This window comes from Macadamia integrifolia, chromosome 8 (genome assembly GCF_013358625.1).
Source record: "Macadamia integrifolia cultivar HAES 741 chromosome 8, SCU_Mint_v3, whole genome shotgun sequence".
Lineage (NCBI taxonomy): Eukaryota > Viridiplantae > Streptophyta > Magnoliopsida > Proteales > Proteaceae > Macadamia > Macadamia integrifolia.
The window spans coordinates 23954860-23979690 of NC_056564.1; the positions used below are offsets into that span (position 1 = coordinate 23954860).

Here is a 24831-nt window from a genome sequence, read left to right on the forward strand (position 1 = left end):
AGGTGATGATGGCACATTCAAAAAGTTCATATGCCATTGAACCTACTCTCCGGTTGCGATGGTTTGAAGCTGATGGCTACTAAAACTGTTGATGCTGTGGAAACCTTGTTGGCCTGAGCTGGGTCACAAACAGATACACTATGCCAGAGAGCCAGACCCATGTCCTTGGTGGGGCTAGGGTTAACTGATTCAAGTTTTCTGCTTAGCTTTTCAGACTTCGTTTGAAGGATTGGTTGGGAATTGGGATGGGCATTAATAAGACAACCTGAACCGATTAATAGTTGGTTTTCTATAAACTAGATTAATAGTCAGGTTGATGAAAACTCAAATGCCTGAAATGGAAGTCCTGAACTACCAAAACTTAAGTAGGGGGATAGAATTTACGTCCTCAAGGATTGATCATCTCGTCTTACTGTGTTGGTCTCTCATCGATTCTGAGTGGAAACATTTCTTTCCTCATATACATGTGAACATCTCCTTTTATTAGATCCGTCTTTTAAAATGCAAATTTACATACTGTCCAACACATCATCACCTTGCCAGGTGAAGTTCACTTACTTCCAAGTTCCAACCAAGGTTCTAAAACTCGGGAATGATCATGGGACTGGTCAAAACTGATATCATTTTGGATTGGACTGTATAGAATGGATCTACCTTTTTTTTTATCCAGTTTTAATTACAATTTTACCTTTGAAACATACATACGGATCGAGATCAAAAAGACTAAGATCGAAAATCTTGATCAAACCTGATACCGTTTTGATCCAACTGATACTCCATTCTGATTTTTTCGAATCATGCTTCCAACCATCAATGGAAGTTATCAGTTGTTTTAGAAACCATCAGTTGTTTTAGAAACTATCACTAATTGTGACCCTTTTACAAGCAAATTTACTTGTGCTACATCAGATAACATTCTCTCACTTTATCCATTTTGTCACATGCAAAGAAAATGTCTTGTACTTGATGTATTATCAATGGATGAATCCTCATTCTTCTTCTTGTATGATGGTGATCATGGCCATTATCTTCTCATCATGCGAAATTTTGTTACATATCCACAGGCAATGACTTATCAGTGTCTACTCCCTAATCAAACATTTACGTGTAAATGATCCATAATTGATTTTGTAGAAATCTATCACGTAAGATTGAAGAAAATTCTTAAAGGTAAAAAGCTTTCCCTCAACAATGAGGGGAGAAGAACCCATAGTCTATTCACGATCCGACTCTTATCTCATTGGTGAAAAATATCATTCTCCTTGGTCATGTAATTGTTCCAATGACTATGGACAAAATTTTTTTCTTTCACCATGAGTGAAAGAGAAGCTCAATCCATTTTTAAAACTACAATTAAGAATGACAGTTTTGTGTGAATTATAGAAAATTTTGATTGAGTGATCTCATGATGTGATGGGTGCCCATACAACGTCAGTCATTTAGCCATGTGAAAGGTACTTAAGCAGCATGTGTGCTATATTAATATATTTTCTTACAATAATACTAGGGATTTTTTTTTTGTGGGGACTGAGGAGTGTGGACCCTGCTCCTAAACACATTGGGGCTGAAATGACCGGTTTACCTCCCATAAAATGGAAAATGGCATTTCGATAGATGCTTTCTCATTTGTTCAATCCTTACACATGCATAGATTTCGCCCTCCTCCATAAGAAGCACTTTTGAATTAAAAAAAAAAAATGAGAAAGACAATGTAATCTCTACGGTCGAAATATAGTGGGACTAAATGATCACCCCACCCTTTACGAAAGGCTGACATTATATCATCCCTTTGATTTTTTCAATTTTTTGGTGGAAAGCCCTTGGATTTGACAAAACACACCAGTAGAGTATGTGAAATTTCTTAAAAAAAAAAACAGATATCATGGGGAGAACTAAAAAGGTTTCGGGTCGTGGAAATGAAGAACTTGCAGGATTCGTATCAGCCGATCTGAATCGGATTGGTTACTCACGCCTGATCTACTTTGCATCGCTTCAGCGAACAGCTGGTAGCGTTATTTTCTCCATTTGGTAATTGAACAAACCCTTACCTACCAGACCCAAAAAAACAAAACTCTTCATTCGTGAATCATGATTTGCTGTCCCCACACTAATGAGAATGAGATTGACCCACTTTCATATTTAAACCGATTAGTAACCCTTTTCTTCGTGTGATGCATCCGTTGTGTTTCTCACTCAGAATGAAGTTTTAAGTCAGGATTTTTGATTGCAGGGAAGTGGGGTTCACCTTACTGTGAGAGTTCTTTGTTTTCTACCAAAAAAAAAAAAGAGTTCTTTGTTGGTTTCAGAGATAATCATCACAGGTAAATTTCTAGCTTCATTGAGGTATCGTTCATGAATCTATTCTTTTTTTTTTTTTTTTTTTTTTTTTTTTTTTTTTTTTTTTTTTTTTTATGTGTTGGTGTTGAAAATTCTCTGTTGATCTCTGTTTGGATTAGAAAAACTCGTGATCTGGGCTTTTATGTAGATTAATGTTATCCAATTGCTGTTTGGTCAAGGCTTCAGCTTTAGGTCTCTCTGATTGCGAGTTCCTCGTTTACTAATCGTCTAGGGTTTTCATTTTTATAAACGCCTAGTCCTCCTCTACTCCTACCCACTCTCTTGATGTAGTATGTAGTCTCAGGGAAGTCCCGGTTTATGAAGAGCTGAGTTGCAGAGATTGTCCCAACCAATTCTGTATATTTGATCTATTGCGCACAAGAAGATGAACCCTTCAATCCTTGTATTGGTTCGTAGAGTAGATATACCAGATTCACACTCTGGTAGGGATTGCAGTTGTTTGTGAAAATGCTTATTCTGTTGCTAGGTTCAGTTACTAATCCAATGGTTTACAATTCTCCATCATCAACCATACACAAAAAAATAAATATTGACTAATAAGAATTAGGTTATCTATTCAGTTAGTTATTGTTATATTGGTTAATCTTGACTTATAAGGACTATGTTAACTACAAGCTAGTTATTGTTTAGGCTTGATTTGCAAGGCAATGAATTCCATTAGGTATCTAATTGATATTCCATTTGAAGTACTTGAATTTGAATCTATCAAGGGTTCATATAGTTAGAATACCTAGAGTTGTTTTCTAATTTCTTTTGGCTATTTAAAAAATACTGTGTGGGAATGCATTCCTGAATAGATGGCTTTCTATGCCATGTGGATAGATGATTTCATCATTTTGACAGTTGGATAGAGGGAGTTAGAGGAAGAATCCTGGATAGAATTCCCTCACCCAAAAATTAGAATAGGATGCTCTCAAATAATTTTCTTATTTTTTGTCTCTTGTTTTTCAAATCTAAAGCTTTAAAACCTGTATCGTCCATTTTCCTTTTTTGCCGTTTCTCAAAATGTTTGACTATATAATTTTTTTACTATTCCATTCAATTTCTAAGCCATTTTAAACACGCCATACCAAACAAAGTTTTTTTACTGTTCCCGGATCTGACTGTTCAGTTTTGCTCCATGGGTCATGGAATGTAACAGTTTTCTTGGTTTTTATTTCTCTGCAAGAACTAACTCCTGCTGCTCACTTTTTTTTGTTAATTCCATGCTTCTCAATTACTTCACTTATTTACCTGAGCCTGCATAGAGATGGAAGATTTTTCATTTCTTGCAGCAGTGATGTGTGTCATCAAGTTCCTTATTTGTAGCTTACACTTTTTTTGCTCCCTTTCCAAGAATCCTAATAGCATCCCAATGAATCTTATGTCTCACCTGAGATGCTATAAAGTGTAAATATGCTTGGATCAAGCTAGCATGAGGAACCTAAGTTTTTTTGAAATGCCTGTAACTAGCTCAACTGATCTTTTCTACTATTTATTTTTTCTTTGCAGATGGCAGAAATAGCTAAGGACTTAACTGCTGGGACAGTTGGAGGGGCAGCACAGTTGGTATGTGGGCACCCCTTTGACACCATCAAGGTCAAGCTCCAAAGCCAGCCTATCCCATCCCCAGGCCAGCTTCCCAAGTATTCAGGTGCCATAGATGCTGTTAAGAAAACAATTGCAACTGAAGGCCCGAGGGGCTTGTACAAAGGTATGGGGGCCCCACTTGCCACTGTGGCAGCTTTCAATGCTGTGCTTTTCACTGTAAGAGGACAAATGGAAGCGTTGTTGAGGTCCGAACCCGGTGCTCCTCTTTCAGTCAGACAGCAGGTTGTATGTGGTGCTGGGGCTGGAGTAGTTGTATCCTTCCTTGCATGCCCCACTGAGTTGATCAAGTGCAGGTCAGTGTCATTCTGCTTTTTACTTTGTTGTGCTGGGGAAACAAATGGAGCCTAAATATTTGCCTTTTAGCTACTGGTTTTATATTGAAGGTTGCAAGCCCAGAGTGCTTTGGCACATCATGGCTCTGCATCTGGGGCAAGGAAGTATGGAGGTCCAATGGATGTTACAAGGCATGTTCTTCGATCAGAAGGGGGTGTAAGAGGCCTCTTCAAAGGTCTGGTACCCACCCTTGGCCGTGAAGTCCCTGGGAATGCTGTGATGTTTGGTGTCTATGAAGCCTTAAAGCAGTTCTTTGCTGGGGGCCAAGACACTTCGGCTCTTGGTAGGGGCTCTTTAATTGTTGCGGGAGGCTTAGCAGGAGCCTCTGTTTGGCTCTCAGTCTATCCAACTGATGTTGTAAAGAGTGTTATTCAGGTTGATGACTACAAGAATCCGAAGTTCTCTGGTTCCATTGATGCCTTCAAGAAGATCCTAGCATCTGAAGGAGTCAAAGGCCTGTATAAAGGATTTGGACCTGCAATTGCTCGCAGCGTTCCGGCAAATGCAGCCTGCTTCTTGGCATATGAGTTGACTAGATCCAGCTTGGGATGAAAGCCAATTTGAGATATATTACTGATTTTTTCCTGGCAGCAAAATGTTTCCGGCAAATGTTATTGATAATTTATTGTCGCATTTTCAGAAACTGTTTTATAAAAATTGAATTTAGAAGGGGAAACAAAAATTCACAAGACATCTTCTCAGCAATTTAGCATTGACTTGTAAAACCAGGGAGAATTCAGTAGGGAATTTTTAGTGCAATAAAATCATTGTTACAAGTTCCACCAGGTTTTTGTTAACAGATAAAATATGGTATGTCGTCATAAGCATGTGGTTGATTTGTAGTGGTGTGTCACGTTGATAGCACTTATGATAATTAGTCATAATCCATCAATTTTTTTTGCATGGATCTTCACACTCGTCTTTACTCGAATCTCTATGTAGCCGATTCCATTAAATTGGGATGAGGTTTTGAATGTTGTTGATAAAAAGGCTGCCTTGTGAAATGGGATGGGTGCATTAAATTAGAATTTGAGTGATCGTTAGAAATAGGTTTTTTCTCTCATTCTGCAGTGAGTGGCAGTGCACCCCAGCCGTTGGACACTCACTGCCACTTACTGCCGCTCCACAGAGGATTTTTGTACCTATGTCAACCAAAGTATTTGCAGCGGATGCCTTTTTGTAACTCATGCGTAATCATACTCCCAGGTTTCAGGTTTCTAGATTATATACTTTAAAACTATCAGTGATACCTGTGGTATGGATTGCTAGAAACTACTCTCAGATTTCATTAGTGATCTTCATTACCAAGAGGTTGCAACACAATAAATGCACATCTGCTATAAACAGGAATGCTTTGTGATTTTGCCTTCTGGAAATATTTTGCTAGTTCTGAAGAAACTTTTTGTAATTTTTAATAAAATAAAAAATTCAACTCATTGATGGACAATATATGCACCAAAACCATCATGCAAGCAACAAAAAAATAGATTTCAATTGCATTTAAGTCAATTAGGATGCCCTTCATTTCCTTTAACTTTAAATCCCTCCCAGGTCGCATAAGCCAAAAGAAAGTGATCTGGGAATGATAGGTCCTTTGATGCCTCTTTCAAAGATGCCCAGAAAATTCATTTCCATAACTCACGGTGGCCGTCAAATACTTCTACTGAGGAACCTTGATTCACCAACAGCTTTACCTACCACACATGACGAGCAGAGGATTGTCGTCAGACTCTAGAATCACACTCCAGAACCCAGAAAGAAGAAGAAAAGCAAAACTGAGGATGTAATGAATTAGCTTGCATTAGAGGACATCTTGGTTGTTGAATGTAACCATTTCTAGTAAGCTTGCACTTCCTTCATTCTTCTCATGTAATCATGGTCTTCTACACACAAACAAATGGCTTTGGAATCAGAACCTGGTCCCTTAAACTGAATTGGTCCTGGGTTATGATAGTTATTGTTCATCAATAACTTTTCAGCATCATGAATCAGCATCCTGGTGAGCAACATGAGACCGATAAATTACTGCCATAAAGGTGAGAAAACAATGGGAGATCTATTGAATCCAGTGATGTTCAGGATTCTTTATCAAACACCCTATATGATTTTATGTAACAGTACCAATAGTTAACCTTTCCCTTCAGAAAAGAATGATACAGTTGCAAGGAGGAATAGGAGAAAATTTTTCAGAAGACTGAAGACTTTGCTGGATTTTTCTTTTTGTTTCCATTTTGAGTCTAGTTCTTGTTGTACAAGAAAGGGGACTTTCCAAAGTCATGTGTTTCCTTCGCTGTTTTTCTTCCCTTTTCCTATTGTTTCCTAATTTGCAGTTCCCTTTTTGAAAGGAATGTGTCAACCTATAAATTGTAATCATTGTAGAGGCTTTGACACAATTAATGAATGAAGTTTTGAGCTTTTCTTGTGCAAGTTATGGTCCTGACTCCTGAGAGAGGCTAAAACGACTGAGAGAGTCAAACGTGAGAGGCACAGGCTGAGATAGCCAAACCTACTCCCCATTTCTCTTCCCATCCATCACACTCTCTCTCCGTTATGTCTTTCTTCCTGTGTGATTCAAGCTCTGTTCAAAGGTTAATTAGTACCTTCGAAGACCAACATCAGACCCTGCAACTGCTGTTCTGTTCCAGACCTACGGTGGGTGAGCTCGTCCTGAAGCTTTTCACCATCTACAAAAACCACCCAATTGCTCTGCATAGCAAACAACCAATGCAGCCCCCAATCTGGGAAATGTAAAGGTGCAAATCTTTTCCGGATTCCCTCATCAACAATACCATTTGAATTTGCATCCCCTGTTTTTCCAATAGTTACTTGGCTTAGAAGTCAAAAACCAGCAAACCAAAACTACTATAGTACCTTTGCTAAAGTAAACTGACAGGGCAATTCAAGAGAAATATCACCAAAAGTCCCAGATTAAACAGAAATGAAGAACGTAAGCAAAATCAAACCACCAAAATGAAAAAGAAAAGAAGACAGAATTAAGCACGATTCTACTATGGCTGTCTCAGCCCAAGACCACTTTGCTTTTTCCTTTTTTTTTTGGCAGGGGGGGGGGGGGGCGCGGTTGGGGGGTGGGTGTTTATTCTCTTCAGACTATTTTATAAAGAGTGGGAAATAAAATGTGGAATAGTCCATACAAATTTATAAACCTTGCCTCTTCCACCTAGAAGCAGTCCACCTGTTAAGAAAAACAAAATGATCATATCCAATCAATTGCTGCAACAATAGGTATATATCAATTTTGCAATTTCAGCCATGCTGCCTATTTCTACTACAGAATATTTGGTTAGTGTTCAATAAAAAGAAACTGGACAATTCAGTGGGGCAATAAAACCCTTAAAGAATTTATCTCTAATGATACACCACAGGATTACATTCCCCAGACTTTCAAGTTTTGAGCATTGCCAATATTATAAATTCTTCTTCCTTGATACAAACAGAAAGAGTAATGGATGATAGAAATTAAGCTATAATGAAAAGAGAAGTAGGAATATAAATACCTTTAATTCTTCGGTTAATAACTAAAAACATGGAGACCAAGCCTCTGTTTGGACCATAATTAGCAAATTCGAATTCAGGAATTATTTGGGCGGAGAATTATTCAAAATAATTCGATTGGTTAATTTAAGGATTCGGTCAAAAAAGCAGACAAAATAAAAATCAGAGTCGGATTCGGATTTGAGAGTTATTCGATTAAAAAAATAAAAGTAGGGTAAAAAATTCGAATATTATTTTTATAGTTTATTGTATATTTTTTATTTATCAAGTTATTAACTTGATTTGTGTACTTAGAAAGAGCAAATTACTTTATACAATAAAGTAAAAAACTATGAAAAAATTGTCATTGAGCGATGGAAGCAATGGTTATTGTAATCCAATTTCTACTCATGAAATATATTAGGCTCCAAAACAGTGAAAGCAAGATTACAACTACAGTAAAACAAATAAATAAATTGACCATAAAAATTTGTCACTATCCTTTTGCTTGGGTTCACAAGACCCATATTGCACTAAGATGCACTAATTTTTCAAAATTAAAGCAACAATATAAAAGAAGATTGATCGATACGGCGATATGAATCTGTCCTGGTCCCCCAGAATCTCAAATTATCCATCAAGGCTTGATATCTCCCATATCTTAGGATGAACTGATGAAGTTATGAGAAATAAATGAAACTAAGAGTAGATTCGTACGATTGTTACAAAAGAATTAAGTGGAGAAAAAATATGGTAAGAAGAAGGAGGAAATTTGGGGGAGAAGAAGATGAAAAAAAAAAAAAAACTATTTTGATGATGGATACCGTGGGTTTCATATATGACGTTTTGTTTGTTTGTTTTTTTTTTTAATACTATTTAAGTGGACCGAATAATTTGGTTTAATTCGATTCAGCCCGAATTATTCGCGTTTTAAAATTAAATTAGTAAAAAGCGCGTTTTTTACCGAATTTTATTTTTAATTTGGATTCGGTCAGAATTTTTTATTTAATTCGAAAAAATTCTGTTCGGCCGAATAATTCGTGAATTATTCGGCCGAATTGTTAACTCTGCTTTAAACACCCTGATTTCTTACTCATTCCCCATAGATAATTTATTACATTGGCTTCATTTTAGAAGAGAACAGACATGGTGAATTATTCGGCCGAATTGTTAACTCTGTTTTAAACACCCTGATTTCTTACTCATTCCCCATAGATAATTTATTACATTGGCTTCATTTTAGAAGAGAACAGACATGGTGTGCACAGCTACATTTTGAAATAATACTCCCAATGTATAGACTTTAGACAAACCATGTCTATATGAGATAGAATTTACGAAAACATAAAAAAATTAAATAAATGAAAGAAAGGAAAAGAATAAAAAACCAAAGCAATGGGAATAAGGTAGGAGTTCTGTCATGCTACCACCAGTGCTTCAACTACCTTTTAAAGGGCTTACCAAAGATCAAATTCTTCTTTTCTATTGGCCACAAACGGACCGACCTATGTGGTAATTCCATGAGCTCAATTATTCCTTTATATTCTCAATAACCATATATCATTGTCCTTCTTGTCGGCAGTGCGAACTTCTCGCAAGTTATGGGTAATTTCCTAAATCACTTGGTAAGAATGTGGAGAATAATCAAAAGAGATTGGAAACCAAAAGACAGATGTAGGGAAAATTTTCCCCAATCACTGCTGATGAAATTTGCAACTGCGACAATAGGTTGAAAAACTACAATTTTAAATTTTCTTATCCGTCCTAGTTTGAATGGAATAAGCTACAAGGATCATTTTTTTTAAATCCTCTCAAAGAGGGATAGAAATCGTTGCAATTCTAATCTTGTACAATTCTGTGCAATACTCCCTTGGGAGGGTGACACGTGGACAAAATGGTTTGAATGGTTCAGATTAATCCTGCATTGATCCAACTCCAAACCAGTGAATTGAAGCTGGATCAATGTAGGATTAATCTGAACCGTTCAAATTACTTTATCCACGTGTCACCATCTGAAGGGGGTATTGCACGGATAAGGAATTACAGAGAATTTTTATCCCGAAGAGAAAGATGTGTGGGAGAGAGCCGTCGTTTTGCTTTGGGACTGTTTGAGGGGTGGGGCGTTCTTTTAGGTGAAGTGGGAGAAACAATTTATAAAAGAAAGATATTAATGTAGCTAATCTATTATATTATATTATATTATATTATATTTGAAATAATATTTAGAAAGATATAGATTGAGGATAGAGGAGGATGAGGAATTAATTGACAACGTAAATCATAAAAAATATTTATTTATAAAAATAAAAGACAATAAAGAAGAAAGGGCAAAACTGGCAATTGGTGTATTTATATAATAAGTCAAAAAAAAAAAAAAAAAATCTTAAACTGAAGATGTTTTTTAGGCAAAAGTTTTTCTGGTCCACCGACCAGATAAAGGAATCCATGGTTGGGTTCAATCTCATTCCTCGAATTGGCATAATAAAATCTGGTTCGTTGATTTAATTACATAACCTTATACGATATACACATCAATTTTTAAGACAATACGATTCCAATTCCCAAATACACTCTCGTTCTGTGTTATCGGAGTGCTTCGTTTTAAGAGAAGATTTCGATGGTTGCCGGAGACAGAGAAACGAGAGTGGCGGGTTCAGTCTCCAAGCTCTAAGCGATGGTGGTAAAGCACAGAACGCTCTCAGAGGCAAGTTGCAGACATATCTGAAGTGGAGATTCCCAGCTCGTATTGTAGACAGATCTGTATTCGACTTACGTGCTCACTCAGTAAGTGTTTAACCCTAACATTGCTGAAGATATACTGAAAACAGTCCAGTGTCCTACATTCAATTGTGTTGCGGTGGGTTGTAGCAGAGAGTATTGATTGGAGGACCTAGAGGCTAGAGTAAAAGATGAACTAAATTGGAATAATGAGCAGTAGCGGCAGCATCATGAGGAGCATGTTGGTGGCAGCGGTCATAAGAGGTGCGACAAAGGCGAGGATGAGGATATTCGGTCACGATTTGAACCCAACAATCCAAAGATCACCTCACAAAGTTCTCCATGAGAAGTTCATTGGCAAGAAGTTGCTCAGTGGTTCCCTCATGAGATCAAGAAGAAAGACCCCCTTTTAATTTCCCGTTAAGAACAAGAGTATTGCCCTCAATCCCTACTCTTTGTGCTCAATTCGTGATTGATGAGATATGCTTTTACTTTCTTGCCCACTAAGTGTTTGTTTTTATTCTTCTTTAAAATTTGTTTTCATGAGGAAAAAGAAATTCACCATTCAGTTTCTCCAGTTTTTAATAATAATTCTACCATTTTTGTTTCATATCAAAAACTTGGTTGGTAGGACTCTTTAATTTGTGTAGATATTGTGGATTTCTCTGATGTATGCAGAGCTATTTGGGTTTTCTTATCATCATTGTTTTGGTAAAATTCATCTATTTTTCTCATTTATACTTTACCTTTTCTGGTTCTCATACTTTGTATAGGTGTTATTTCAAGCTCAATAATGGTTGTACATTGCTCTACTCAATTCACCTATTACCAATTCTCTACTAAATCAAATGGGAAATTTTTCAAAAACACAAATCATCTTTTACATGATTCCAATTGAAGAGTTCCCTTATCTATTGAAAACCTGATGCCATGTCTCAAGAATCTAAGTAAAATTTGAGCTCTGAAAATCGACCTGCTTGAATCAAGATCCTAATTAGAATGCTACTGGCAACCACTTCATCTGCTTCTGACCTAGAGATATTATATTCATAAAACAACATGATGGCATGATTGAATAACCCAAAACTTGCAGGTAACTTTCCATCGTAGCTAAATAAATTCGTATCATTGGAAGAATATTGGACATTTTTATCTTGGCTTGACTCGGCTTGCCCGAACTAACCAATGCATTTACAAGAACAACACAAGCATCAATCTTTCAACAGAAACCACTGTTCTTCCACCAATTGAACACTCTTACCGCATTATCGATTAAACCCAGTGCCCCATACAAGAGCATCATCGACAACAATGCTTCTTCACTTACTCTAGAATCCATCAAGTTGACCAATTCATTCCAAAGCATCTCAGCAAACGCCTTCATTTTCACCATTGAGTACACCAAAATCATAGATGAATGAACCAATTCCCATTTCCCAATACCCTCGGAAGATTTAATATCAACAAATATCTTCTCAGCTTCGATGGCCAATCCAATTTTTCCACAGCCATGGATCAGTGATGCAAAAACATGACCGTTAACATCAAAACCAGAATGCCACTGATGTTGCAGAGTATCTGTTTAAATCCAAGGCTCAGATTGATTCACTTGTAAATTATCTTTGTCATGCTCTGCTATGCCACCTCAACTTCCCAAGTAACCTCCATTTACTGTAACTTCAAGGATTTGAATCAGTTTATTGTGGATGTTATTTTGCTTCCCTCATGTGCCCTCCTCTATTTCGTCTTTTAGTTTGAAACTTAATCACCTTCTATGATGCCCTAATTGCATAGTCAAGGTTCCACCCTGTATCTTTCTCTTTCTCTGCTTCTGCTTTTCATTGAAAATAAAAGTTCTCTTCTTATTATTGCTATTTTTTGCATCTAAACCATGGATTACTGTTGCTATTTGTAGTAATTGCTACTGTTTACCCCAATTGTGCAGGTTTCTGTGAAGTATGCAATGTATATATTCATTAGCTTTTCATCTATTCCAGGCTTTGGGTCTTGCATATCAGCGATTAGGCCGCATATTTTCATTGGCTTTTCAACCAATTTTTAAAGGGTTTTTTTTGGGGGGGTGGGGGGGGGGGGTGGGGGAAGGTTTTGGGTGTGAACAATACTAGCTGTCAGCCAGCTTTAGAGCATATGGAATGAAGTTTTGTTCTTTCGTTCTATGTATGAGACTAAATGCTTCAATTAGAAATGGCTGCATAGAAACGAAAGAGTTATCATGCTATATCATCATTGTATTTTTTATTTTCTTAACTAAATTTCTCTCCATCTTTAGGGAATTGAGCAGTTTTGATAAGCTTTAAGGTTTTGAAATATCACCTCATAATGTTGCCACACTGTATGGGCTCACTTTTGGGCTGCTTGGTTTGTGAAAAGAATGTATACATTTTGGTGCTGTTATTTGGGGAATTTCACTATTGGAGTTTGGCCTTAAATGGAGTTGCTGTAAATACACCTTTCTCTATGGATTCCATTAATAAAACTAATGAATTTTTTTTAATTTGAAACTCCCTTGATTGGAGGACTGAGATTGTGAAAACAAGTACATCCTTTACTGGAAATAATGCATTTTCTTTGAAATTGCATTGTGAGATTTGGATGTAGTCTTTGAAGGTGCTTTCTCTTACATAATTTGGTTCCATACGGTGCAATGAATAAAATAGCACTACAGGACATAAATTTCACCACTTGTATAAGTCTTTAGCTCAAATAGGTAAAGCACTTGGGGAATCTCTAAGAAATGGTGGTTCGAATCCATCAAGATTCATTAATTGTTATTAAGTTTAATTTTTTTACCCACTTAGGTCATGGGATATGGATTGGCTCTATAAAGAAAGAAGAAAAAAATTAGGGTAAATTGTTTCTTTAAAAAAAATTAGGGAATATGCTTTTTATTTGTTTGGGGAATAGGGTCTCTCTAGATATCAGGATTTGAAATGTTAGTTTTTTCTTATAGATATTTATATTTTTCTTTTCTTAATGTGGCCTAAGCTCTTGGAATATATTTGATTCATTTGGAAAAGGATTTGTCTAGCTAGCAAAGCTTGTATTTTTTCGTTGGCACTATCTTCTCAATGCAAACATTGAAGTCATTTGGCCAATAAAAAATTTCAACGTTCTGCTCAAGTGACAGTCAAGTTGTTTGAATGAACGAGAAATTCTAAATCCTTTTCATGACAAAGATGGAAAATCAATTTCATCTATTAATGCTTCAACATTTCTTGAAAAAGAATATCAAGCGTAACAAGTCAATTTGAAATATAGATGGTAAAGTAATGGCGCAATGAAGGAATCGCTACCTTAGTGGCAATTGTTGTCTGATACTTGCTTTGATAATGCTCATTCACCTTTTTCTCATTTCGATTTGAGTGTTTATTGTGACCAATGAACCTATTGGTGATAAAAGAATCAATATATTTTTATATCTAAATGGATATGTAGGCAGATTTACTTTTTCCTAAAATATTACAGCTTTTTTTTCATTTTTTTTCCTCTTTTTTTTTTTTTTTTTTTTAAATATTAGTTCCCTCAATGTAAACACTTGATTTTATTAAAAAAAAAAAAAAAAAAAAAAAAAAAAAAAAAAAAAAAAAAAATCAACTATGATGAGTCTTATGAAACATGACTCTATATGTAATTTCTTTTCTTAAGGTGGCCCGAGCTCTTAGAAAATAGTTGATTCATTTAAAATGGATTTGTCTGGAGTAGCAAAGCTTGTATTTTTTCGTTGACACCGACTCCTCAAAGTAGACGCTTGACTTTATAGGAAAGTAATCATTGGTTTATCTTATGAAGGAAATCATTTCACAAGATTGTATATGATATCATAGAGAAGGCAGCATCAATTCCATTAAAGTCAAGGCTCATGTGACAAGTGGCATAATAAATAATAATAAAAAAATACATTGAAGTCACAATTTTACTTAAAAAAAAAATCAATTGGTGTTAGTACTTGTTTTATTTTAATGAGATCATTGAAGAAGCAAGGTAAGATTCATTCATGTTGGGTTTATGACATTCTCTTAAGGGGGAGTTTTGTTTTAATATGTGTAGACCATATGATGATAAGAAAAAGTATTGAGGTAGATCCTAGAAGCCTTTTCCACAGTTTGAAGAAAGCAAAGGACAAAGGATGGGACGTGATTGAAGTTTGGAGTGATTTAAAGATTTTGCATAACCTAGTTGTGAATGCCAACATCAGTCTGTGGCCTTGGACCTCAGTCCCATCATTTTCTTATTCTATAAGTCTCTTTTTTTAGTTCATTTTTTGCTCGAGCTCTCTATCAAAGTTTTGCTTATGTTTGAGCACCTGGCTTACCTTGTTATGCACAAAAAACTAAAATATATGGCAGAGGAACTTTGGTGGATGTTTTTATACATTTTAGTTAATGAATTAAAAAAAAAAAAAAATCCAATCATGTTTGCATTTTGATCAGTTACCATAGTCTATAATGCAAATGCATAAGATAAGTTGTAAAAACACTATGAAGCCTTGTTCTCTACCCTTTCCCAAATAAGTCCATAGTGATAGTTTATGGGGAAATATATGTTGCTGCCATGTGATGTCATGTATTGCAGTGAGTGGTGAAATTATAAATTATAAATTCAAAATTCAAAATTTAGGGCTTATAAGAACCATGCAACTAGGTAGCCCCTTCCCCCCCCCCCCCTATATCTTACATATGGTAGAAGCCAACAATTTATTAAAGAATTATGTGTTAACCATTTGATTCTAAATTTGACAAGATCCATAGATCAATTGGTCCCAAAGCCTCATCCCTCCCCCTTTTTTTTTCCATAAAATCCAAATCATCCCCAAGACTGGTCTATTGGATGTATTGCATAGAGAAACAGGTCCATTGATGTTTATTATATTCTTTATTCTTATTTTTTAAGATAGTAGAAGAGGCATTATAAGATCCAATCCGGCAGGGATTTGGATTGGTTCCCCAATTGACATGTTGGCGCTTATGGGCTAAAATCCTCAAACCATTCTCCGGACAGTAGAAAATAGAAAGTATAATTACAGAGGAGTGGCCAATGGCCATACAAAGCCCATGATACAGATTTTGAAATTCTGAAAAATCGGTGCACTTTTCACCTCTATTCCCTCCTTTTCAAAGAATTCAATACTCATCTTTTTAGAATACACACCCCGATTGTACCAAAGAAAAAAAAAAAAGGAATACACACCCCGAAGGTGATTGGGGTTGCATACGTTGCTTCACTAATCTCCTCTCTTCCTTTTTCCTTCCTCCATTCTCGTCTCATTAAACCCTAATACCTTATTTTCAGACCTTAATAGTTTCACGACTATAGAAGAAGAACTATCTTGCGTAGCAGAGCCGTCTTGGGAGAGGGGTCAAGCTATCTGGCAAGAGCGAGCAAAACTGAAAAGAGAGAGTGCTTGAGAGCTATCATTGTCATATTAGGTAAGGGATTTTTTTATTATGGATTCGGAAAAACAAATTGGACATAGAATCCTGTTGTATATAATTGTTTCCCTCTCCCTCTTCTTATCTCACTATAAAATTTGATTGTTTTTAGAGGCTTCATTGTCGGAATCCTCCATTGTGGGCTCTATATGAAAATAGATTCTCAGTTTCTCTATCTTAGTCCCGCAATAGCCTGGAATGCTTGTGTTGGTGTGCTCAGGCAGAATGCTAATGTGCTGCAGCTTGTCATGAGCTTAAAAGGGTGGGTGGGGGTGATAGTGGATCATTTCCTCCCCCCTCTCTTTCAAAGTTCATTTTTTTTTTCTCGGGTGGAGGGTGGAGGGTGGAGATGGAGGTGGAGGTGGAGTTGAAGTCAGTTTGTCCTCTTACTTATCTAAGCCAAGAAAGACTTCATGGATGCTTTTTGAGATTTTTTCTTGTTCTCTAGATGGGCTTAGATGTGATATGCTAACTATGGCTGCGTTATTCTGACCTCAGAGTTGCAATATTGTTGGATTATAAACACCAATCGAATCAATATTTTAGGAAAGGAGAGTGGTCTAAGAAGTTTATGTTCTCTACAATCACTTGTTTAGTCTTGCATTAGTTGATAGACCTCACAAAGCTGTTCATATTTCTTTTACAGTTATCTGAATAGGAAAAACATAAAATCTGATCATTCCTCTGAGATACATCCTTCAAATGCTTTGATAGCTCTAATTGTTTACTTTCCAACATCAAATCATATTCCTTTTCCGCTTCTACAAGTTTGCTTTCAACTACTGCTAGCTATGATTGAATCTGCAAAAACATAATTTCTCTCTTAAATACTCACTAAGCTCTCTTAACATTACAATACCAAAAAACTCCAACTTTTTCTATAACCTCTTCTTTTTTATCTTCTAACTGTTTCCTGCTGTCTATTGATTGCAGAAGTTGCTGCTCCTTCTCTTTTGAACTGTCATGAAGCTGGCTGACTTGTTTCTCAAGGAACTCACAAGCTCCAAATGCTTGTCAATCTCTTTCTCAAGAGTTTCTATTTTGTCTGCTTTCTTTAGTAGCTTTGCCTGTGATTTCTCTTGAATATCTTGGTTCTCAGATTCTAATGTTGATATTTTCAGCAATAAATCTTGCTGCAAAGTCCAATAAAATGGATTTAGAATAGAAGAGTAACATTCTACAATTTACCCTTAAATCAGCAAACAAATATTTCACACCATTTTGTTTTCAGATTGATTTGAAGCATATATAAGATTCTTGATGTTCTCCTCTAACTTGGACCAACATCTCCAACTCGGCCTTCTTTGAAACAAAAGTCAGTGATGCCTTAGACTCCAACCTCCGAATTTTCTCCTCAGCTAGACGGCATTCCTCAGAATGTTGCACCATCACAAATTCTTGAACTTGTTGCAGCTCAGCGACCTTACTATTTAGACCTTCATTGACTGATTGCAAGGAATCTTTTTCTGCAATAACATGCAAAAACTGACCATGGAGTTGATCAAATTGGCATTGAGAAAGGTTGGCGGCCAAGTATTTCTCTTGCTTGGACAACTTCTAGCAAGTATCAAATGCAAAGTTTAGCTGAACAACTTTGTTCAAAATAGCCAGACTTTGTTTATCCAACTCAATTAACATTGCCCCGAATCCATGAATCAATTCTTCAAGATGTTTTATCTCTTGATCCGATATAAGCAGGTTTTTGGCAGCTTATCTCTTGACCCGATCTCAAGACTTTACTGGAGTTCAGTGGAAGTTTATGTTTCACTGAAAGTACTTATCATTGTGGCAAAGCTTCTGTTGTCAAGAAAGAGTTCCTATGGCCTTCAGAGTTCTATGCAAACTATATTTTGCATACCTATAACTGGATGTGGTGAATGCTTGATCAATAGCTAGCCACTCCCACCAAGCTCTCCATGAGAAAGAAGATGTGCCATGTATTTCTGGAAAAAGAATAGAAAAAACGCTGAGAATTTCAAGTATTTATATAACACTACAAAAAAAGGATGGCAAATGTGAAGAATTGAGTAGTGGATGCCTCTTATCAAATACGAAAATCCTGCTTTCTATCCAACAAACTCTTTCTAACTTAGCCTAGAAGTAACCACCAATACAACTTACAGAAACTAACAACCTAATCCCATATAGGCCTTAAACCCCTAATATTTGGGTTTGTATTACACCCAAAAAAAAAAAATTTACTGGGGACTTAAATTTGGGACTAACTTATTAAACTGCAGGTTCAACTTGACCCCCAAAACTGAACCAAACCTAAATCCAAAAATTCTTCTTCCAAGGAATGTGATTTGGATCAACTGGTTCTGGTTCAACTATTTTGTACTTTTAAGAAATTGCATTGAAGGTCTAGGACCTAATGTTTCAACTTTGGAGAAATTGCACCTGCAGTCCCATTTTTCAAGGTCCCTGTCCCCAACTAAAATGGCATTAGAGAAAATCAAGTTTTATGTAAACTACCCAGGTCTTTTTCTTCCTCTTCGCTATCAGTATTAGGGACCACCACAATTAAGGCATTATTCAAAACGATTTCAGGATAAAAAAACTCCATGAGGGCCAAATGTCAACCAAAACTCCTCAGATGCCTCTAATAAGTCCAACTGATCGAAGGAAACTTAATTTCCAGCAGCAATTAAATCCCTCCTAACATATCTGAATACTGAGATATGGTCCAAAACAGAAGAGAAACAAAATCCTATCCAAATGACTCCTTGAATCAACTTACTGGAACATAGTCTAAGGGTCTAACCAAAAATTTGCAGATAAATCTCTGAGTCGACCTCCATTTGCTTGTTTTGATTTCTTTCCTACAGAACTAGAGCTGGAAACTCAAGAGCTGACCAGTTTTGTGCATCATATCCAATTGGCAGAGTGAAAAAAAAGGAACCTTCTGATGCAGTGTCATGACACCGAAGGGGTGGAATCCATGGTTCAGTAAGTAGGTAAAAAGAGAGACTTCACCGTGGGCAGATTTATAAATGGATGAAAGGACAAGCGAAACGGAAAAAGTGGGGAAAAATAAATAAAAAGAAACCTTTATAAATAACCAGAGCAAGATATTTTGATCACACAAGGGATCTTAAGACTAACATATTTTTCCAACATCTTGATACCATTGGCATTCTAAGGGACACTTGCAGATTCAATCTAACAACTTTCCTTGGGAGGTATCAGGAAAGAATTGGAATGTTTTAATATCGATTCATACAGAAGAAAGGGTTCTCTATTGATTCAAACGTTGTACCTATGGGATAGAGAAAGAGGAAAAAACTGAAGATTTCACATAGTACTTTTGATCGAAAAATCAATCACAAATTTTAGCGGACAGTGCTACTACGGTTGGTGGCGAACTCGCTTTGGGAAAAAACGCACTAGTAGCTTATATGCCATGGGAAGGATACAATTTTGAAGACGCAGTACTCATTAGCAAGCGTCTGGTATATGGAGATATTTATACTTCCTTTCACATACAGAAATATGAAATTCAAACTCATGTGACAAGTCAAGGTCCGGAAAGAATCACTAATGAAATACACATTCCCACTAAAAAATGGGAAAAAAGGGGACTTACATCAAATATTTTTTCTATATGATCGGAAGCAAGAAGTGGTCCAGACTGTGCTCCAAAGTAAAATATTTCAATTTCTGGCCAACACAGACTAAAATTGCCAAAGGTCTTTCATGCAGCTCATCCACACCAGAAAAAATAAATATAACCAAGACATATCCCCTGCTACATGTGGCAAATTGCCACTGGAAAAAAACAACCAGCAGAGAAAGTTTGGACTAGTCGAGTTGAAGTAGCACTTAGAACAGCGTAACATAAAATGGTTGTGATTCTCCTCTTTGTAGTAAATGGAGAAATTGCCAAGTCTGGCAACAACTTTCTCCCCCCTTCCCCCACGCCCCTTTGAGAAAAGAATTTTATTAGGGGTAAGAGAAAGGAGGAGCAAAGATAACCCAAAATAACAAAATGCCTAAAACAAGAAGAGCATTAACACAATCATATAGTGGAAAAAATCAAATGCACAAAATGAATTCTGATTTAGCATCTAAGCTAAAAATCCACCAAAGTCTGTTAGCCAAACTCCGAAAAGCTAAAGGATCCCAAAGTTCTCTTAGAAATACAGAATTCTCATTACATGTTTCTTAAATTTCTGTAATATTTCTTTCCAGCGTCCATTTGCAAGGCTCCAAAACTGAAGTTTTGTCATTTAAATCTCTGTGATTCAGAATCACTTTTGGATTGAATATGTTCACCCACGTACCTTGAGAAGAATCCAAATTTCTTTTTGGTTAAGATAAAAAAAATTCCAGGGAAACTCATCATCTCCTTTGCAGGAAGTATTTTACAATTTTTTTTCTGCTTCTTGGTAGTATTTTAGCATTTGTTTGCTCCAGAATTGGAAATTCCCATCAAATCGAAGTTAAGTTTTATAACATGTTTCTTCCATCTATTTGGGGTTTTAAAAAACTAAAAAGAAGCTAAATTATTGGATCGATGGATTACTACAGAATTTCTTAAAATCAACTGACTGTAATAGCATGAGAGTTTCATATTACGAACATCATCTTGAGTGAAATAGCAAGGAAAAAAAATCCGACTTCTGTCCCTCCCAACACATTGAAATAATCTTTAACAAATAACGTTAATTGGTATCTGCTTTAGTTCAACCCTCTGACTATTAAATTAGCTACATTTAAAGGTATCAAAACAAAGGAGGTATCAAAACAAATAACGTTAATTGGTATCTGCTTTTACTCAACCCTCTGACTATTAAATTAGCTACATTTAAAGGTATCAAAACAAAGGAGGTAACTGAAACACATCATCATGCATTGTATTCCTTCAATATCCATTGTAAAACACGATCAAGAGAGATATGAGAGAGAGCGAGAGCGAACCTTTGATACGAACGACTTCAGAACTCAGGAACTCTGTCTTTCATTATTAATCGAAATTCAATAATTTTCAGTTTTAATCCTGAAAAATCAAGAAAACTATAAAATTAAAGGCAACAGCATATGACGATCTCAGAGATTCAAAGCTTAAAATCTGAAGTAAAACTGAAGTGTATGAACTGGCAATTCATGAATCAAAACCCTAAACCCATCACTGAGAACCAATAAAGCCAAAAATCCATACAACAGTTAAGCAAATAAGCTGAAAAAGATGAAAAAAACACAAGCATAGAAGAAACTAAGAACAGATTTGTATCTCTGGGAATTTACCGTTTCTCCGCCAGGCACTGACGAAAAAGCAAGAGCAGATCAGAGCTCCGTTCTCCTCAAAAAAGACAATAAGTTAGAGCTCCGAAGGCCGTCTTTTCTCACCGGTACATGTATAAAGGGAAAAAGAAAAATTGATAACTAGTGGGAACAAAAAAAAAAAAAAAAAAAAAAAAAAGGGAAAATAAAAAATCGTAAACCCTAGATGTTAAAAGGCAGAGATTACCTGCAACCAGCGACCAATGGTGGCTCGTGTACAGCAACGATGACGGAAAAAATATTATTGATGCAGTTGCACGATGGACTTATAAGAAATATCTTTTAATTTGATTTTCTATTGTTTTAGAATTAATTTCTTTTTAAATTAGTTAGCTTCTAATTTTAAAATAGTTTCCATTTTCAAGTAGTTTCCATTAGTTGTTTGATTTTTCCTTTATATTAGTCATGTAATAGAGAAGAACTCAGTTTTTGAGATTTGATGAATAGAAACTTGGTTGAAAATTTCTTTGGTTTTGAAACCATGGCTGCCGACCCCTTTTTTCTCCCTCTTTTAAATCTTCTAATCTCTTCTTTTCCCTCTCTTATTTCCCTCTTTATTTCTTCGTATTCTTCTTTCTCTGGTTTTCTTCTCGGTTTTCCCTGTTAGCCGACAGTAGCAGCCCATCAGGTTTGCTTCAATCTTCTTCATAACCAAATCTGTTGGCCTGAGGCTTGGAGGAGCAGCTGCAAACCCTAAGGCGATTTAGATATTTGAATCTGAGATCAAAAGCACTTCTGATTTGTGAGTTCCACAGAGTACCAGAACTGATATTCACCCTACCATAAGATGCCCATTTGGATCCAGTTCTAAACCTGCAACTACCGCTGATCCTTGTTCCAGCAGATCTCTATTGGTCACTTGGATCCTTATGGTTCAAGTTAAAATTTTGATCGAAGGTTGCACTCATCAAGTTCAACCCATGTGATTGATCCTATTGAGAGTTCTAGCTTTCATACATAGTCTTCTGCCTCCATCTTCTTGGCTGGAGGTTGAAGACAACCCCCAAGAGTGAGGAATCATGGGCTTGCTTTTAGCCTTTATTTTTTATTTTTCCCATAATACCCCTCTCAACCTCATACGTGACTCTCCCCCTTTGCTGAAACTTCAAAGGCCGTTTGGTAGTGTTCATAAAAAACGTTTCTAGCGTTTTTGAGTGTTAATAGAACCAAAAAACGCAAAAAACCGTTTGGTAGTGTACAGCTCCGTTCCGGTTTTTTTGAAACTCAAAGTACATAAAAAACGAAAAATCTGGGTTTTGACGAAACACCCCGCTCCCTGTTTTGTCGGTGGGTTTCGTTTCAAAATAAATCTGTTGAAACAATCGTTCCCGACAGTCCGCGACATAGAGAGGAGAGCAGTGGAGAGAAGCCAAAACCGTCTCAGCTCTCATTCTTCTTCTTCCTCCAACCTTCGTTCCTGACGGTCGGCGACAGAGAGAGGAGATCAGCGAGGAGAGAAGCCAGAACCCATATCTGAACTTCCGAAAAACCCATCTCAGGCAAGCATTCTTCTCGTTCTTCTTCTTCCTCCAAACGGAGTTTCTGGAATTTCCGCGACAGAGAGAGGAGATCAGCGAGGAGAACCCGCCAGAACCCATATCTGAACTTCCGAAAAACCCATCTCAGGCAAGAAGTGATCTCGTTCTTCATCTTCCTCCAACCTCCGTTCCCGACGGTCGGCGACAGAGAGAGGAGATCAGCGAGGAGAGAAGCCAGAACCCACTTCCCTCCTTCCGAAAAACCCATCTCAGGTCTCCATTCTTCTCGTTCGTCTTCTTCCTCCAACCTTCGTTCCCGACAGTCGGCGAATCCAGCTTGTTCCAAGAGACCTTCCGAAAAACCCATCTCAGGTAACTTTATATTAGATCTCCTTCTTCTCGTTCTTCTTCTTCCTCTAACATTAGTTCCCGACATTCTGCGACAGAGAGAGGAGAGCAGAGAGGAGAGAAGTGCGAACTCAGCTCATGACCCCTTCCGAACCCAAGATCTCAGGTAACTTTTGCGCCTCTTCTCCTTCTTCTCGTTCTTCTTCTTCATCTCTTCTTTTCTTCTTCTATTCAACCTCTTCTTCTTCTTTATGACAATAAGCACCAAAGTAAAATCAAAATTTTCCAGTATCCATAAAAACCGACTCTCTGAGATAATAACCATAAATTAAATTCACAAACAACTCAATAATACCAAGAGAAAACAAACACAGAAATCCACAGCTATCACTTTTCGTTCCCATAAACTGAGTTTTTATATCAATGTTAATGCAAGACTTCACTAACTGATTGCAGTTGTAGTGTTTGGCCCTTCCAGTTTGAAGGTGTCATGAGAAAGGTTGCCTGGTTTTGTTGGGTACCTGAGGTCTTGTCAATGGAGGCTTTTTAGTGGTCAGGTTGTGCACTTCTAGCAGGGTTTGTCGTTTAGGGAGCTCAGTCTGTCTTTGGAGTTGCCACAACTTTTAGTTTGCTTGACCTACGCAGCCTTCCGCTAAAGCCTTGTTCCTCAATTAATAAATCTAGTGTGCTTTGAATCTATCAACCTTTTGTGAGTGCATGTGTGTTAACTATGCTGGTGGTTTTTTTCCTAGTGAAATGCAGAGTTCTGTTCTAATGTTCTAATGCACAATCTTTTGAGTTACTTCTGTACACCATGCAATCCAAGCATAATATTGCCTTATCCTACTTAACCAGATAGAGTTAATTCAATTACTGTTGTTTGACTCCCAAGGTTGAGTCTGGAGTTTCATAGGATAAAATTTGATAGTTTCCTTAAATTAGGACAAGGGTTGTCCCCAACCTGAGCCAAACCAGCATAGTGATCAATTCATGCTCATTGACTGAATGAACTAAAAGACAGTTTTCCATCAATGACAGACTTTAACAAAAAAGAATTGGAAGGGTTAAAATCTCTACTAGTAATGAAAAGTTTGACAATCTAGAATTAATTGTCAGACCAGTAGAACAACATTGAATCCACCCAAAATCTGTGGCTTCTCATGCTTGGACACAACTAAGTTATAAATTTCCTCCACTGATCTCCCACACCAGGGTTGAGTTCCAGTCAACATCTCCACGATGCTGCATCCAAACCCCCATGAATCAGTCTCAAATCCATATCTGAACTTGCCAATGGAATCCCAAGCTACAGGTATTTGGGGATGCATATGCTACAGGTAACTTAGGGGTTGACAGTGCTCAAGATTTGGATGACATCGAAGCTGTTAATACAGTTGATATTGAGCAATTCTCTCACTCCCCCAGTACCCCGGTGCATATAAGCATGAATGACCCTTTTCATGAGGATACTCATACTCCAACTCAGACCACCACAAAACGAAGTCTTGATAGGACACCTACGGGACGAAGAAAAAAGAGCGCCAATAAGGGAGATAGACACGTGAAGGACTTGTATGGGCAGTATTTATCCATGAAAATTGAGAAAGCATCCAGTACTTCTGTAACATCTCCTGTTTGTGGTGGGGTAGGTGCATCTTGTCCTCGAGATTTCAGTGTGAGTGCATGTGAGGCGGTGATATCCTCCATACCGGATATATCAAAGGAGATATATTTGAAGGCCACCAGTCGTATGTGTACTGATCCTAGTTGGAGGGAGTTGT

General features: G+C 36.9%; 2 protein-coding genes and 1 long non-coding RNA gene across 3 annotated transcripts; 2 read left to right on the forward strand and 1 right to left on the reverse strand.

The window, feature by feature from the left end:
• The first annotated feature begins 2025 nt into the window (after positions 1-2025).
• On the forward strand, positions 2026-5063 carry LOC122085942 (mitochondrial carnitine/acylcarnitine carrier-like protein). The gene is made up of 3 exons (XM_042654569.1): positions 2026-2321; positions 3850-4241; positions 4332-5063. Exons 2-3 carry the CDS (start codon positions 3850-3852, stop codon positions 4831-4833), a joined length of 894 nt encoding a protein of 297 aa, XP_042510503.1. The 5' UTR covers positions 2026-2321; the 3' UTR covers positions 4834-5063.
• Positions 5064-16626: 11563 nt separating this feature from the next.
• Positions 16627-21288, reverse strand: LOC122086129. Its single transcript, XR_006142335.1, has 4 exons — positions 21189-21288; positions 20862-20940; positions 17159-17884; positions 16627-17074 (listed from the first exon to the last, which is right to left on the reverse strand). It is a non-coding gene; the product is annotated as an uncharacterized LOC122086129 (long non-coding RNA).
• Positions 21289-21427: 139 nt separating this feature from the next.
• Positions 21428-23544, forward strand: LOC122086823. Its single transcript, XM_042655773.1, has 4 exons — positions 21428-21439; positions 22572-23074; positions 23149-23216; positions 23507-23544. The coding sequence occupies exons 1-4, from the start codon at positions 21428-21430 to the stop codon at positions 23542-23544; spliced, it is 621 nt and encodes a 206-aa protein (XP_042511707.1).
• The last annotated feature ends 1287 nt before the right edge of the window (positions 23545-24831 follow it).